The following is a 17,852-nucleotide window of genomic DNA, read 5'->3' on the forward strand; positions in this document are numbered from 1 at the left end:
TCCAGTTATAGAAGTTTGCCTGTATTTTGTTACCTGGCAATCTTATCAGAAGGGTATGCCTCTTGTTACGCTTTCTGGTTAGATTGCGGTTCCGATACAAGTACCTGTAAAGTGGGTCTGCCCAACAACAACTACTTCATGTTACAATGAGTACAAGGATCCCGTTTTCGCGTAACCCCTTTAAAGCTGGAGCTCTCTTTTTATAATGATTTCCTATAAGTATTTCCTGTGGGCTTTGCGTATCAAAATCTAAAATTCCATTTCGCGTGCTCTTTAAATCGCCTGATAAATTTCAGCTACCTTTTGTATGCCACATGACGTCATTTCGCACACATTGCTTATGTGAAAAAATACAAAAAGAAGAAAATTTGCTCTTTTTGTTGGCTAGCTTTTGTTGCTAATTCGAATACAAACACACACAAATGGGCACATGGACAGTGGGCTTTATAATTCATTGCTTATGCTTCCCTCTTTTTCGTTCCCTTATCACTTCCCCGTGTTTATTTCATTTGTTCCTCTTGCTCAGTTTGTCCGTTTTCAATTCGCAAATTAGACGTGACTCGCGTTCGTTTAGGTTTTTCAATTGTTCATTCATTTTTTTGTGTACCTTTTTCCGTTGCACACCGCAAGTTGCATTGCGAGAATTTCCGAAAATCGTTGAGGCATTATCTGTATCTATATGTATTTAAATTTAACATTAAAATCACCGAAAAGAAAAAAAAAGCGTGCCTATAGCAACAAAAACAGGACAAAACCCGTTGTTTATTGTCGCTTTCCGCTACGATTTTAAGAGTGAGAAATGAAATGAGTGAGATGGCAGAATATATGACCGTGTGTCTCTTTTTAACGAGAGGAAGTGCATAGTTAAAACTGTAAACAATTGTTGAAGAACCTAACCTACAAAATGTTTGCATTGAGACGCGTCGGAAATACAAAACTAAAATCCGATCGAGCAACGGTGACACACAAACAATAACAAAGAAGAAATAAGAAGCGAGAATGCAAAGATAAGAAATGCACTTCAAGTGTAGGAAATCCCCGGCATTCAATCCTAACTTTCTAAGTTTTATTGAGGCGTGTCCCCCGTTTTCCTTCCCTTCGGAATCCGACAATGCAAATGCATTTTCTGTCTGATGGGTTAACAGCAGACCTAATGACTCTTGATTGGGAATTGGAAATTGTTTACCCAAGCGTGTGCTTATCGAGTTTCCCACTGACGTCACATCTTGCCGGTGATTAATTGATTTGAAAACGTAGTGGTTGGGGGCTTCATAATTGTGACGTTTACTTTGATTAATGCACTTTCTTAAGTCTATCCCTTAAAAAATGGGATTTTTTTTGAAGCCCGGCTTAACCATCAGTTAAAATAAATTAAAAGTATATAAGTAAACTCTTAAATAATTTGCATTTGATTTTTGTTTGTTGACGCCAAAAACCAGTTTCTCTAAACGCTTTTATTATAATTGTCAATATGAAAATAACATCGGCTTTAAAAAAAAAAACCATACATTTTATCCCAACTATTTAAAAACTGTTTAAAAAACAATTTTTAAAATTCACCCTGAAGTAACAATACTCTCAAGCATAACAAACAAAGTCTGGCAAGCCCAGCTGCCACCAAAAACAAATTTGTCTAAAAGCAAGCGCTTAAAATTGATGGCTCCCAGAAACCCAAAACATAAAAAGAAGTGAACCCTGTTGTTGCCCCAAAGCCAATTGCAGTGAAGATGCAACAGAGCGAGAGAGGGAGGGTGTAGGAGAAAGGGGAAAACAGAGAGGTAGATAAAAGAGGCGTACGTGCCAAGCTTCAAAACAGAGACACAAGCGAGATTAAAAAAAAGAGAGATGTTGCTGCTGGCTAAACAACTGCAGCTCATCAATAAAACAGCAACAACAACAATAAACCAGACACAGAACTCGAGAAGAGAGATGGGGTGAAAGAGAGAGAATGAAAGATAGAGGGAGAAGGCAAGAGGCGGAGACAGCAATAACAAATGTACAGTTGCAGAAGCAGCAGCGCATCAGCCAACAAAAATAACAAAAACAAACTGCTCCAACAAAACATAAATCTTAAAAGAAAACAAGTCAAGAAAAAACTGAAATTTGGATACCCTATAAAAAGTATTCCCTCATTGGAGATATTATTTCTAAAAATAAATACATATTAATTTTATTTTCATCATTATTATTAAATATTTATTAAATGCATTCCTGAAAATACTCGTTTTATAAAAGGGCTTACTCTTAAAGTGCAGCAGTCCAATAAACAGTCTGTGTCTTGTGTTGTTATTCAGGCTTTTTTAAGCTCGAGACCAGCAGAAAATGATGAGAGGCAAAAAGGCGCGACGACAATGTGGATAATTATACCGAAAATGTTCGGAAGCGAAGGCAAGGAAAAATGTAGACAATTTCTATAAAGATTGGAGACGACAAAGCTGATGGAGCTGTGTGTCTGCATTTCTTGCCTTCTTTAACATTGCTCGCTGTCATTTCTTCTGCTGCGCTTGAACTTCAATGGAATTGTTTCCTCCGTCTTCTGGGTCTGTTTTTCTTACTTGCTCCATCTCTCTCGGATATACCACCGCTCTCAGTGGGCTGAAAGTGATTGAAAGCCTGTTATTATGGCGGCCTGATCCGACTGAACTAAATTTAAATTGGAATTTAGGCTAATTTCGTTCTCCCGTTTGTGTAGGCGTGGGAAATGGAACCCTTCTCAGTTGTTGTTTTATTTTCTCTTCTTCTCTTTAAATTGCCACAATTTGTTGTAATTAATGTAAATACTAGAGAATTAAATGTAATTGTCTATTATTTGTTGCTTTCAAACGTGACAAGTGGCTGACCATAATGTACACCTAATTGCAATGCAATCACTCTTCCGCCAACGTCCAACTAGAACTGATTCCAATAAGAGAATCTTAGCCGGATATAAATTGCATAGGAAATACTTTTATATACTGCAGATTTTGTTTACGGCTCAAGGGGCAACAATAAAGAAAACACTTTCAACTACATCCAGCATTTTTTGTACAATTCTTTAACAGTTGATATTTCCCTCTTTTAATGAATGGCTAACCCACTTTGCTGGGCACAAATGTCAATAAAAATCAGGTTTTCAAACAACTTCTCTTCACTGCAACATTGCCAAACACGAGGGCAACAATAAAGCTCTATAAAAAGGCCATCATCATTATCATCATCATATAACAATAGAGGCAACAACAAACCAGAGTCGAGTAGTCCAACAATAAGCGCAAACGTGTTGCTGCATAAATGAATTCATAATGCAAAACAAAAAAAGATATTAAAGAAAGGAAAAAAAAAAAAAATCCGAGGGGGAGAGAAAAAGCGAATTGTGCTGCACACGAAAGAGGCGGCTTACATAATCGTTTATAGCTTCTATTCAACACGCCGATCTCGGTTTGTAAATCAACACCAGAAGCGGCTGAATTGCGTTACCAATGTTTCGTGTCTGGGCTTTCACGCAGAAACATTTAGAGCGCGTTTATTGGCCAATTTCAGACTGCAATTGTGCGTTGCAAGTGTAATGTGTTGATCGCCTGAGCGCATCAAAGAAAGGTGTAATTAAACTAAATTAATATTTGGGTATATAGAGTATCTTTATAAACCCGCAATGTTGTAAATTACATGGTAATATATTATAATAAAACTTTTTTTAAAGTCGAAGATTATAAAATTGTTGGTATTCAGCATATTGTAAAAAACTGTCCGAAAATCTAATAATTGTAGTCTCTAGGCAGTGATTTTCCTCTGCCAAAGAATTCCAGGCCGAAATAACCTCCCCCTCGATAACTCAATTATTTTATTTTGTTTGCTGGGAGCGTCTGCTATCGGTGAGCCATTCAGTGTGTGTTTTTGTGTGCTTGTGTGTCTGGGCAAGTAGCGAGTAGTACGAAAATATTATAAAGCGCGCTAACTAAAAATATTCACATGACATCATCGAGCAGAGGCGCTGACCGCAGCATCAACGTTGGCAGAGCAGACGCAGCATCTGAACAACTCTCTGTTTTATGTGTGTAGAAAAACGGGAAATCTGTTTGCCAAGAAAAAGGGAAAATGCTCACACCTCTCTCTCCTCTCTGCTCTTTGAATTTTTATATTATTTAATGTTTACTTGCCCAAAGGCAAACTTTTGCAAGCCAGAGATTCTTATCTTAATAAAATCATATAAAACTGCAAATTAAAAAAAATTAATTGGGTTTTTTTTATATTTCTAAGTAAACAGAACATTAAAATGACATCAAAAGATAATGTATTTATTTTTTGATTTTACTGTGGGGTTTCCCACATAAATATTATACTTAACTAACCTTAAACCTTATCTTATTCATTTTCAGGAAAATCATAAAAGTATTATAATCACGCAACAAATTCAATTTTAAGGTGAGTTTTAGATCTATTCTTGGATTGACATCAAATACACGCCCATAAGTCAAGTGCAAAGCAAATCAACTGAAAGCGGAGCAAACAAGACTCGATTCCCCTTCTATTTACTTTATTTTTTAAATATATTTTATCTGTTGCCACATATTTGTGCAAGGTTTTGCAATGATTGTGATTGAGGAGGGCTCTCTTTGGATTTTATTGACACTTGTTTGCTAAGGAGTAGCGTGAAAAAAGACAGAGAGGAAAATACAGGGGAAGCCACACCTCAATCAACTTTGAACTTTTTGCTTACGCCAGACTTGAGCGATATCTAATTGTGTTCCGTGTTTTTTCTCTTATTTTTTTGTATTGTTTGCCAAACTAATTGAGAACTAATCGAGATCATGACCATCAAAGGGAGATAAATAATTTGTATTAATGGCACTCAAGCGGAGATTTTTGTCATCTCTCTTTGTCACTACAGTTTTGCATAGGTTGATTATGCATATTTCATAATCAACAACTAACGATGATGTCACGGGGCGGGATTTGTTTGTGTTTTCGCGATAAGCTGAATAAAAAAGTAGCTATCTCTGATTTTGTTGTTTACTATTTACACATGTAGGTGCCATGTAATTGATATGTAAATTGCAGTACTCTCTCCTGTTTTAACCTTATCTCTCAGATCACTTTACATGCCACGCATAACTTCACCTCTAATTCAATTAAGCATGACCTTTGTTTCACTGGATTTTATTTTTTTCGTACATCTCGTATACTCTCCGTTCTCTCTTTCTGCTTCGGCTGGAATTGAATTAAAAGCCACTTAAGCGTTGAGTCTGGCTGGCGCTTTTTATACTGTTGAACTGTTCCATTTATGTCCACATGGATCTGCGCTATGTTCCATATATATCTCCGGCTTCTATGGGTACTGCATAAATTTTGATTTACCCTTCGGGCATGGTACACTGGCTTTCGACGAAACACTGCCAGCAATAAACAGAGCGACAGCGGAGAGAAATTCCGGCATGAGGATTGGATCGTTTTGCGTTCATCTAGCACTTTCATAAATGGGTCATTGAACCAGACTGTGAGACCAGCAACTTTGGCTTCTTGCTTTATTATTATTGTGGTTTTTTTCTTTTTGGCAATCAGGGTAAACAGTTTTCTTTAAGTTTTGTTCGCTGCTTTGGACTTAACAAAACTAAAAAGACGTAAAAAATATTGCACGCTTTAACAAGCTTTCGAACTACAGGGCGTTCTTAGCAGAAACTATAAATTAGCTTTAAGTTGTAAAACTATCTCGTAAGGGCTTAAGCAATGTAATTAAGAAACTGAAATGGGGATTTACAATATTATATTATTTGTATTTCCAAGTCTGTTCTGTCTGTTTTTTTTTAATTTGGATAGAATTTCTGTTCAAAAGAAATTCTCTTGGTTTAGTTGTAATATCTTACAACAGGGATATAATAATATTCATTTAATTCTGATTGCTTTAGTCCTGTGGACATTCGTCTTCAACCCTTCAAAAACTCATTTTATAATTGTTAAACAAACCGGAACTCTACTGTACATGTCGGCGACTGTGCAATTAAAATCCCATTTAATGCAGCAAAATATAGTATGTGTTCGTATCAAGATTAAGTTACTGTCGATACGGACATGTGTGTGTGTCGATGGGTTTTCCATCGATTATCCGGGAACCTTAAACTAACCGTAAACACGCAGCAGGCTCAGTAGTTTCCATTGCCACACGTCGGCAGTCGCGTGTTCGGGTCACCACAGAAGGGTTCAACGACCAACCACATCTACCCCCTCACAACCCTCGGGACAAGTGAAATGAGACGCGATTCCTTACAGAAATACCTGTCTCGTGTCACGCCCACCTTTTTATTGGTCTTTTCCTTACTTTCCTTACTATGTTGATTTCGTTTTTATTATTTTGTTGTTTTTTTTTCCCGAGCTTTTATGGCCGGCATTTTCATTACCGTCGTGTTGCTATGCAATTTGGAAAACCTTTGGCGCCACAAAATGACAGAATATCAGAATGGTGGCGCCAACAGTTCAGTTTGCCGGCCGGGAAATGCTTCCACGCGATTCGTAAAAATATATCCTTGGAGTGGGTGGGTGCTTCTGGGGGGGCTGTTGTTGTGCGCTGCTTATGCTTGTCTTTCGTTTTGAGTTAATGACAGGAAGTGACGTCATTTCATTCCGAGGGGATGAAGTTTTATTTGCTCGATTTTAAGATAGCTCTGTGTGCGTTGTGGGCGGAGGAGGGTGAAAGGTCCTGGGTGCGACATTGTCCTGGGTGATGTCATACTCTACAAATATGATTATTTCAGCCCCCATTTACGGGTCTCAACTTGAGTAACAAGGGCGGCAAAGAAAATAACGAGAATAACTTAATTATGTTAGGTTTTCTTTTAAGTAAATAGATCATTTTAAATCAATATTTATAATATGGTAAAACAACATTTATAGCAAAAATATTTGCAATCTTTTAAGCATCGAATGATTTTAAATCCATATATTCCACCATTCAATGAACATAATTTATGAATTATCCACCATGGACGTCACCCAACCTCAACGACTGTGTGCAGATTTCAAGTTTATTTGGCAATTTTACAAAATTTATGTGAATCAAAAATACGAAAATTGGCCAAGCTTTTTTCTGGCCCTTGGCCAAGTGAGTCAAAGACGACACCGAAGCATCGGAATAAAAAATACACTTTGTTGGGTTTACAAGAGGCTTTGGCTTACATCAAGGGCAGAAAAAGCAGACAAAAAGTCAAACAGAAGACGAAAGCATACTACAAACAAATTGTTTGTAGCAAGACGCGCTATTCATTTTCCTTTCATTAAACTTTTTCTGCCTTTGCCCACTTGTTGTCACTTTTCTTTTTTTGGCCTCCACTAGCAGCTAAAAATTTTGTATTTATGCGCTTTCCTCAAGTGTTTTTTTCTTCACACACATAATGGGCGTTGGCGCCGCTAACTTTGATGAGATTTATGTGCGGATTTTGTAATTCAAGCCACGTGACTCACACGCGACTTTCGGTAGCCGACCAGCACTGGCACTGGGTCCAGAAGATAAGTACAATGAAGTGAAGTAAGAAGAGGAAAGAGCGGCAGGAGAGAACCAACCAACGAACGAATGAACGGGTTCGAGGCAGACAAGCTGGCAGCTTGTTAGCAAAACAAACAAAATTAGCAAGACCCAAGACCAAGGGGCAGACACGGACGGAAAAGCCTCACGGCTAGACCCTCTGCTGCTACCACCTTATTAAGAAATTCCACACACGGCAGTGTCTGAAAGTGAGGAGAGATAAACGCCAAATACAAAAATAAAGACATCTCAGTGATGACAGGTCCGGAGATTAAAGATAGGCCAACGCACGACATAAAGCCCCTTAGTTGAATAAACTTCTTTTTAATTTATATAATTAGGGGTATATACATTTAGTTTCTATATAAAATAAAGGATGAAATAATTAAAAGTTTTAAAAAGAAACAAAAAAAAAGAAGTTCTACCTGTTTCCGCCCGGGATCGAACCGGGGGCCTTCTGCGTGTTAGGCAGATGTGATAACCGCTACACCACGGAAACAGCTGGTGGCATAGCAACCAAAAGCTTAGTAGCTCTTTTCGTTATTTGGAACGAATGGAAAAAGTGAAACAACTAATTACTTTTGTTTATGTTTCTGTTTCATTGAATACGAAACGGTTTTTTTTTTTTTTATTATTTTGCACAAAACTAGGAGAAAAAGATATTTCCGTAATTAAAACATGGCCAAGTTATTGGATTAAGTATGTCATCTACTACTATCTCGCCTTTATCTTAAAGCCCCGGTTACTAGCATTATCAAACATACATTTTATTTTTTTACTTTTAAAGTATTAAAAAAATCTGACAGCTAAATATTATTAAAACAAAAAATTTTAACCTGTTTCCGCCCGGGATCGAACCGGGGGCCTTCTGCGTGTTAGGCAGATGTGATAACCGCTACACCACGGAAACGGCTGGAAGCTCGTTAGCCAAATGCCTAGTAGTGCGTTTTATGGGAACAGATAGTAACTGCGGCTAAATTAAAGGATTTATTAAGTAAAATTTAGAATGTAGTCCATGTAAACAGAATTTTCATTTATATGAATATATTTTTAACTGGCTCTGCTTAACTCGATGATTCAACGTGTTGTTTGCTTAAGCTTTTTCCTTGGCGTGGAGTTAATTTTAAAAAGAAAGCATCAATAGTATAATAAAATAAAAATTATATCCATTAAAAAAATCCACATGTTTCCGCCCGGGATCGAACCGGGGGCCTTCTGCGTGTTAGGCAGATGTGATAACCGCTACACCACGGAAACAGCTGAAATCGGGGCAGCCAAACACTGGCCAGTTTTCGGCGTTAGAAAAAATTGTCAATTGTTTTCTATTTATATATTATTTGTTAGTTGTGTTAAAATAATAAACAACACTATGGAAAGATCATTCCTTCAATTTCCAATTTAAAGTTGCCTATAAAGTTCTTAGTTTGATAATTACGATTAAGAATTTTAATTCAGGTAAATAATTCATCTATAAAATAGGAACTAAAGCCAGTAAAAAATATCTGACAATCTTTATTTCTGTTTCTCTTTTATCATATGCCAAATTCAACATTTTATAAAACCAAGAGAAATAAGTTTTCCGGAAAATAAAAAAGTAAACAGAAAAAAAGTTACTTTCCATCGCAGCCGGTAGGATTCGAACCTACGCTCCCAGAGGGAATCTGATTTCGAGTCAGACGCCTTAACCACTCGGCCACGACTGCTTGTGAAGCGAGCGCGTCCAAACTCAAACATAGCAGTTGCCAGTCGGAGCAGCTCGGCCCTCTTGCTCGTTCCTGGTGCTTCGGCGAAAAAATCCGGGGGATGGTCTTTGGGTGTGAAACGTTCTTATTGCGAGGCCCGCAAACATTTACTTTGCCAGTTCTCTCTGACCACGTTTCGCATATTAAAAACTGTATATATTTTCACGGTGTGCCATTCATCTCAGTGATGCACAACGTCAATTTATACAAACAGTATTTAGTTTAGAAATTAAGCTAGTTTTTCAACTACTTTAAAGTGGTCACCGCCAACATTTCCATTTATCATTTTCCCTTCAGAGTCTTTGACAGCTAAAAATTATTATTATTTACACTTGGCGCTGGTTTATTGCACTTGTTTTTGTTACTGACTATCCGCTTTTATTATTCCCGCTGCCATATGGGATGGATGTTTTCTTATTTCCGTTTTTTTCGGTTTTGAAAGATTGTTCCACATGATCATCATCGCCCTCATCGAATCTGGGCTTGTGCCCCACTGACTGACTGACTGACTGAGCGAGTGAGTGACTTGTTGCATTATTAAAACTGAATGAGCGACCTTATTGCCTGCACACTTGGGGGGCAATGAATGGGGGGACAGCTGCCTGGGCTGCGCTCGATGGAGTGGAAGATTGCGTAAGATCTCTTCCGTTGCGCGATAATTGAATACTTGAAAAATTTAATTAACGCCAGTATTCATATGTGTGAAAAGGCGCATATAACAGGTTGGCTGATAAGTCCCCGGTCTGACACATAGATGACGTCGCTAGTATTGAATGCATATTATTTTTATATAGTACTAACCTTTAAATGATTCGTCTCAAAATTTGACGTCTGTCAGTCAATTAGTTTGTGAGATAGAGCGTCTTTTGTGAAGCAACTTTTGTTATTGTGAAAAAATTTGAAAAAAAGGAATTTCGTGTTTTGATAAAATACTGTTTTCTGAAGGGAAAAAATACAGTGGAAGCGAAAACTTGGCTTGATAATAAGTTTCCGGAGTCTGCCGTAGGGAAATCAACAATAATTGATTGGTATGCAAAATTCAATCGTGGTGAAATGAGCACGGAGGACGGTGAACGCAGTGGACGCCCGAAAGAGGTGGTTACCGTCGAAAACATCAAAAAAATCCACAAAATGATTTTGAATGACCGTAAAATAAAGTTGATCGAGATAGCATAGGCCTTAAAGTATCAAAGGAACGTGTTGGTCATATCATTCATCAACATTTGGATATGCGGAAGCTCTGTGCAAAATGGGTGCCGCGCGAGCTCACATTTGACCAAAAACAACCGTGCCACAAGTCATTGAGAACGATGGCAAAAATTCATGAATTGGGCTTCGAACTGCTTCCACACCCACCGTATTCTCCAGATCTGGCCCCCAGCGACAGGGAAAAAATTTGGCTGCAATGAAGAGGTGATCGCCGAAACTGAGGCCTATTTTGAGGCAAAGCCGAAGGAGTACTACCAAAATGGTATCAAAAAATTGGAAGGTCTTTATAATCGTTGTATCGCTCTTGAAGGGAACTATGTTAAATAATAATAACGAATTTTGACAAAAAAATGTGTTTTTCTTTGTTAGACCGGGGACTTATCAGCCAACCTGTTAGAGGGTGTTCGGTTTGGTTCTCTGGGTCAATTGGTTGAGCTGCTAATTGGAGTACGAAATATATTTGAGTGATTGAGAATTTTGACCAAAATTTATAGAAATGTAAAATCTTTGTGATTTAATAAATATTTAATTGTACTTGAGTTAATAGGTTAAATTTCGCTAAAATATTACCGTATAAAGCTAGACTGGTTAACATTTCAACGTCATTTTAGTTATTTACACAAGTTTAGTATTAAATATTTTGATTCTTAACTTTATAAATATTTTATTTTATAATTTTTTTATTATTATTTTATCAGATCATAATATCAATATTTGTATTAGTTATCTTGGCCAGACCTTGCCAAATTATCAAATGAATGTCGTGTTCGCTGGCTGTTAGGCCTATGTTATCAGCCTTGCCTTTGCAACATTCTATAGAATACATACAGATGTGTACATATATTTTGTTGTCTGCCGGTTTTGGAGCCGGCACACTTTAACCATTGAAAGACATGGGTGTGTCCGCGCCAAACAAGTGTGATGTAATTGCATAATGTCAACAACAACATTTGTCTGACGCTGACGCGACGCGGCGCGACGGTGGCGATGGCGGCGTCTCTGTGTCGTTAGCTGCTCCTAAATTTAATTGTTGTCTTCCGCACAAAAAGGTCATAGAGAGAAAGAGCCTACAGAAAGTGGAGTAGAGAAGCTGACTGGTGCGGCCAAAGCTTCCAAAAACAAAAAGTGTGTGTGGAGTCACCAAAAGGGGTTTAATCCATTGACATTGTTATCCTTTTTTGGTAGCCAGATTCGAGTTTGGTTTTTTGGGTATTTGCTACAAATATCTTGGTTTAATGGGCGTTTAAACTTAAAAACTAAACAGATCGCAGCTTGCATAAAATATTTAACAAAAATCATCAGATAATAAGACTTTTTTTTGAGCACACCAAGAGCTTGCAATGCGTGAGAAACCAAAGGCTTCTTCTGTCTACCAGAACTTCTAGTTTTCTTTATTTTTGCCACCTACACAACTCTCAGCTAGCTCCGTTTTGGAGGAGTCTGAATCTACCCACGCTGGAAAACTGTTTGGCTCGTTAAGTTTATTCAAGGCCCACGCATTAAACACAACAACTCCCTAGCTCGTCTGCATCTCTTTCTTGTAGTCACTTAAAAAGCGTTTATTCAGCATTATTCTGTTTGATTTCAACCCAAAACTGAACATTTTACGCCGCCCACGCACAACGAATAAGTTGTGCAAGGTGAGGTGCGGTGAGGTGTTGCTGTTGGCAGCAAAGTTCAATTACCTGCACATCACGATATTGTTGTTAAAAGAAAGCTCAAATATGCGGCACGCGTCGCCAATACGTCATAATTAGCAAACGGCAAAGTCAGCAGCAAATAAACGCCTTTGATAATGCATTGTTGCAGCACAGAAAACAATTTTAGATAATTTTAAATTTAATTTCTGAGGTGTAAGATTGAATTTGTTAGCAAAATTAGTGCTGAAAAGGTTCCTTGGTTGGCTACTAAAAAATCTGTATTTGGACAAGATTTTAGTGTGTTTTTGGCATTATACTTACTTCTCAAATCGCTGCACTTTATCTTAAAATGCAAAGGTGTTTTTTATCTTTGTAACAGCGATTATAGTATTGTTCCTTGTTCTTTTTTTTTTTAGCACATTTTTTTCCTGAGCATACATAAGCCGACTACAAAAGTCGCCGCCCACGAAAGGGGCTATGCTTCATGCTCACTCCCCCTTTGCTTTTCCCTTTCCTTCTTCCACTTCCCATTGCAATTTCCTCTCTAAATTGGCATATTTATGTAGAAATTTGTGCTTTTAATTGGGGAAAAAAAAGAGAGAACTAAAGAAATGCTGGTGGGTGTAGTGGAAGAAATCGGGTCAGCATAATGCACCATAATTATGACTTATTGTTGCTTCTCAATCTCAAGTGTGTCACATGGAAATTGAGCTGTGTTTCGGGTTACGAATTTGGCTGAGCTTGGCTCATTGCATTTCCATTTGTTATCTCAGTTGCGCGGAGCGATGACATTATTTTCTATGTTTATTCGCCGGCCAATTGTTTACGATATTCTGAAGGTTAATACTATTATTCGTGGTATTCCAAGTCAAGCGCACCACGCCTAAAATTTAAAGAGCAGCAGCAGAAACACTCACACATTTTTTTGTTTATTTATTTTGGTTGGTGCTCTGCCTTCTTGGTTCGTTTCGGGATCGAGACAGCTCAGCAGAGGAGGAGCTCCTTCGTTTCGTTTTGACTTTCGAGGCATAATGAATTTTGGGGGTTTCGTAAAAAGCCGAATGGATCTTAAAATAGTTTTCACCGATTCTTCCGTTTATATTTCTTTCTCTGTGGCTGCCGTCTTAGCACGTGGATACGAGAAAATGTAGAGAGAAGTACTTATGCATTTTCCCCCGGGTGCTCGCTCTTTTCTCCCCTCAATTTAGGAATTTATTTTAGCCAAAATTAGAAATTAACTAAAGTGGAAATATGCGGCAGTCCATTTTGTGTGTGTGTCACCTCTCACCCCTCGGCGGTTTCTCTGCTTTCCCCCTGGCCAACGCCATTTGACATTCTCAGGGAAATCCGACGACTGTCTCTGACGGAGAGAGAACTCTCTTCCATTTGGGTGGTTGCACTTTACTCTCTCTTTCTCTGTCAGCCGCTCTCAGTGTTTTGCCACCCCCTTTTTCGTTTGTTCAACTGCCTTGCAGTTTTTTAAGGTCAGTCGAAAATTTTCCAGCTGAGCGTAAAGTTGATGAAAGAAACACCGCCTAACGTAAAGTTTATCTTCTCCGTTCTTTATTGCAGCATTTTAACTGAAATACAAAAGAAATAAATCATGACTGAAGTCGAGCAACCGCCACAAAACGGCATAGATCCCACTGCCGGCGAGGAAGATGACAGCAACAAAGCACGTCCCGCGGATATTGAACAGGTACGTTGTGCACTGCACCCAGGAAAGCCATAATGGAGGAAACAAACACCCCTCTTACTCACAACCCCTTTTGTACAGGATATGCGCGAAATGGAGCGTCGCAAGCGAGTGGAGGCCATCATGGGCTCGAAACTCTTCCGCGAGGAGCTGGAGCGGATTGTGGACTCGGCCCGTGAGGGCGGTGCCGGTGCCAGTGGTATTCTGCAGCAGCTTTCGGACATTGTGGGCGTTCCAGTGACGCGGGTGGGCAATGTATTCAAGAGCAACAACTGCATGGTGCCCATCAACGACATACGCGGTGTTGAGTCCATGGGCTATGCCAAGGGCGAGAAGATACTCCGGTGTAAGCTGGCCGCCACATTCCGTCTGCTCGATCTGAATGGCTGGACCCAGGGTCTGGGCGCACAGATCACTGCACGTCTCAAGGTTGATCAAGAGTACTTCCTGGTCAATCCGTATGGGCTTCTCTATCACGAGATCACTGCCTCAGCGCTAAACAAGGTGGATATGCAGGGCCAGATTGTGGAGCAGGGCACCACCAACTTTGGCGTGAACAAGAGTCGTAAGTTAAAGTCTAACAAGATATAATATATACTGGTCAATCGAAATCAATATTCAATATTCAATTAACTTTGTCTCTTCTCCATTTAAGACTTTGTCCTCCACTCGGTGATTCATGCTGCACGTCCCGATATCCGATGCGCCATCTACATTGGCTGCAGTCCTGTGGTGGCTATCTCCTCCTTGAAGGCTGGTCTGCTGCCGCTCACCAAGGATGCCTGCGTGCTGGGCGAGATCACCACACACGCGTACACTGGTCTGTTCGACGAGGAGGAGCGCAACCGTCTTGTCCGCAACCTCGGTCCGAACTCTAAGGTGATGTTGCTAACCAACCACGGTGCCCTGTGCTGTGGCGAGACCATTGAGGAGGCCTACTTTGCCGCTTGCCACATTGTCCAGGCGTGCGAGACCCAACTGAAGCTGCTGCCCGTCGGTGTGGATAACTTGGTGCTGATTCCAGAGGAGTCGCGCAAGGCCATCTATGAGCAGTCGCGTCGCCCTCCAGAGGATCTGGAGAAGAAGTTTGCCGCTGTTACGGCCGGCGATGATGGTGCTGCTGCTGCTGAGAAGGATGCAGCTGAAGCCGCTGCCACGCCCAAGATTGGCAGTCCGCCCAAGTGGCGTGTGGGCGGTGCTGAGTTCGAGGCTTTGATGCGTACATTGGATAATGCTGGCTATCGCACTGGTTATATCTACCGCCATCCTCTGATCAAATCTGATCCACCCAAGCCCAAGAACGATGTGGAATTACCGCCAGCTGTGTCATCTCTGGGCTATCTGCTCGAGGAGGAGGAGCTCTTCCGTCAAGGGTAAGAGAAACTTATTTCTATATTGTAGGGGATATATCTATATATCAATACTGTATCGGATTTAAAGTCGATATATTCAATAATATAATATAATTTCGGGTTCTTTTCTCTTGATGTACATATCTAATTTAATATCTTCCCTTTTGTTTAGAATCTGGAAGAAGGGTGATCTACGCAAGGGTGGCGATCGCAGCAGGTGGCTCAACTCGCCCAACGTGTACCAAAAGGTCGAGGTCCTGGAAACCGGCACTCCCGATCCCAAGAAGATTACAAAGGTAGAGATCATTACTTTCGAAGATATGAAGCAGCAAACCACAACCACCAGCCTTAAGGAGATTGAAGGGAAATAGTTGTATCGCAGTTGAAACAGCACTTCTATATATTCAGACATTCCATCTTTGATTTTCACTTAGTTAGCGCCAAGTTTTAGTTCCCAACTCTGCTACTAAACTGCAACTTTACGCATCAAAGTTTCTTCTTAGCGTTTATTAAGCCAATTCAAATAATCGATACACAAAAACTATATATTTATATACCTTGGAAATAGAATTTAACTCATGCTAAAACCAAAATACTTTGACCTGCTTTGCGAGCAAGAAACCAAATACTTGTAACATGTGCATTAATCAAATAAATATTTAAATGTATTCAAAAAAAACAAAAAACAAAATGAAACTTTTGCATAGATGATTTTGTGCCGCCTTTACGATTTATTGCTGAGGTGAAAAAAAAAAACAAAACAGAACAAAACAATGCAAAGAAAGAGAAAGAAATTTTGCTATTAAAAGTACTCAAATTACACTAAAAATCAATCAGCATTTTATAACATTTAATAATCGATTTCATTGATTTCATTTATAATTATCTTTTATTATTTTCATTCATTCATCAACTTTTTCCTTTGCATGTTTTTATTTTTGGAAATACTTTTCTCTTTGTGATTGTTTTGCATTCTTTTTTTTTCAAGGCACAAAATCATTTTGCTTGCTATTTAAGTTTTGTTTTTGTTTATTTGATCATTGCAAGATATAAGTATGGAATGGGTCAAACTCTACAGAATAATTAAGAACTTAACCCTAATTATAAGGTCTAAACAAATTGTAACCAAAGATATATATTTAAAAAGAATACTTTCACCCTTTAATAAGAACCTTGAGTGTTGTTCATCATCCCACATTTAAAACGAATTTCTTTCTCTTTCTTTTTTCAATTGCATTGCTTCTTTCCAACCCACCCTCCCACAAAAAAAAAACCAAAAATTGTCCAATGTACAATATACAAAATCTCAGTGGGTGGCTGAGGGTTCTCCCACCCACTCGACGCCAGTGAGGATAGAAGATCCACTCCAGTTTGTGCCTGCCGGAACAAATCCGAGAGAGTTTAAGCGGGTCCAGCAACAAGTCAGTATTCTATGGGTTTTTGTTTATGAAACATAATCTAAACTAGCTTGAAAAATATCAAACAACAGATCAAGGACAATCGACGTGCTGATAAGATTTCCGCCGGACCACAGTCCCATATTCTGGAGGGCGTCACATGGGATGAGGCAAGCCGACTCAAGGATGCCACAGTGTCGCAGACAGGCGATCATGTTGTAATGATGGGTGCCGCATCCAAGGGAATTATCCAGCGTGGATTCCAGCACAATGCCACGGTGTACAAGGCTCCCTATGCCAAGAATCCATTCGATAATGTCACGGATGATGAGCTTAATGAATACAAACGCACGGTGGAGCGGAAAAAGAAGTCGGTGCATGGCGAATGTAAGTGGGCGTAAATAAATATTATATCTTATTTTGATAATTTACTCTTATATTGCTATTATCTTCAGACACTGACACAGATTTCTCTGAATCCGAGGCTGTCCTGCAGGCGGGGACAAAGAAATACCCTCAGAGCGAGCCAGAGACCGGTAAGTTAGCAGTTTTAATTGCATTCTTCATTGGCAGTTACTAATATGTTTTATTTTATTAATTTTTTTAGAGCACCAAGTCATTGAGATTCAAACACAGCAGGCGCCGGTGCCACGACAGGCGGAAGTTGTGCTCAGCGATGGTAAGTCCCATAATGTCTTTGTCCTGTTACACTTGATTTTTGTTTTTAGTTCATCTACGATTTAATTTTAATCACGCACACACGCAAGGACATTCAAAAAACACGTGTCCCAGAGTTATGTTATGTCTTTTTCCCAACTATCATGTGATCGAAATTTGATTTCTTTTAAAACAATTTGTTTGTCAAGTTTATTTGTTATTCCTCGTTATTATTCCTATTTTGTTATCCCATTTAGTGCATTTATACGTTTTTATTTTATTAGTTTCCTTATGTTTTATATTTATAATTATAATTCTATGCGCGGCTGCTCTATGTTTATTATTAAGTATTTTGATTAGCATTTAAGGTTTAAACTTTACTCCCAAGTAGTGTATTATTGATATTTTTAGTTAATTATTTGGTATAGCTGTTATTTATTGGATTCCTAACATTTTTCTAACACTTTTCTTATGTCATTTCCCCTTTTTCGTTTATCTTTATTGTTTTTTTTTTTTGCTGAACTTGCTCATCTTTGAAAAACCAAACAACAAACACACTTGCCAAAAACCACACACACTTCAATTACATAATCTAGTCAACAAAAAATTACTTGTAGCAATTGATACCGTCACAACATCCTTTCTATAAATGTTTTCAAAGTAAACC

At 38.8% G+C, this 17,852-nt stretch overlaps 1 protein-coding gene and 4 non-coding genes across 11 annotated transcripts in view; 1 reads left to right on the plus strand and 4 right to left on the minus strand.

Annotated features, from left to right (window-relative positions):
* Window positions 1–17,852, plus strand: part of hts (adducin 1-like protein hts) — a 31,139-nt gene that overhangs the window by 2,223 nt on the left and 11,064 nt on the right. For all 7 annotated transcript variants that reach the window (XM_017169532.3, XM_070283572.1, XM_017169534.3 and 4 more), the window contains exons 3-11: window positions 4,356–4,401; window positions 13,656–13,782; window positions 13,861–14,344; window positions 14,435–15,152; window positions 15,304–15,427; window positions 16,442–16,552; window positions 16,621–16,915; window positions 16,984–17,064; window positions 17,136–17,207. In XM_017169532.3, the coding sequence (XP_017025021.1) occupies window positions 13,687–13,782; window positions 13,861–14,344; window positions 14,435–15,152; window positions 15,304–15,427; window positions 16,442–16,552; window positions 16,621–16,915; window positions 16,984–17,064; window positions 17,136–17,207 (1,981 nt within the window). In that variant the 5' untranslated portion in view covers window positions 4,356–4,401; window positions 13,656–13,686. The remainder of the gene's footprint in view (window positions 1–4,355; window positions 4,402–13,655; window positions 13,783–13,860; window positions 14,345–14,434; window positions 15,153–15,303; window positions 15,428–16,441; window positions 16,553–16,620; window positions 16,916–16,983; window positions 17,065–17,135; window positions 17,208–17,852) is intronic.
* TRNAV-AAC (transfer RNA valine (anticodon AAC)) lies at window positions 7,919–7,991 on the minus strand. The gene has a single exon. It is a non-coding gene; the product is annotated as a tRNA-Val (tRNA).
* On the minus strand, window positions 8,330–8,402 carry TRNAV-AAC (transfer RNA valine (anticodon AAC)). Its single transcript has one exon. It is a non-coding gene; the product is annotated as a tRNA-Val (tRNA).
* On the minus strand, window positions 8,677–8,749 carry TRNAV-AAC (transfer RNA valine (anticodon AAC)). The gene has a single exon. It is a non-coding gene; the product is annotated as a tRNA-Val (tRNA).
* TRNAS-CGA (transfer RNA serine (anticodon CGA)) lies at window positions 9,114–9,195 on the minus strand. The gene has a single exon. It is a non-coding gene; the product is annotated as a tRNA-Ser (tRNA).

This window comes from Drosophila kikkawai, chromosome 2R (assembly GCF_030179895.1).
Source record: "Drosophila kikkawai strain 14028-0561.14 chromosome 2R, DkikHiC1v2, whole genome shotgun sequence".
NCBI classification, from domain to species: Eukaryota; Metazoa; Arthropoda; class Insecta; order Diptera; family Drosophilidae; genus Drosophila; species Drosophila kikkawai.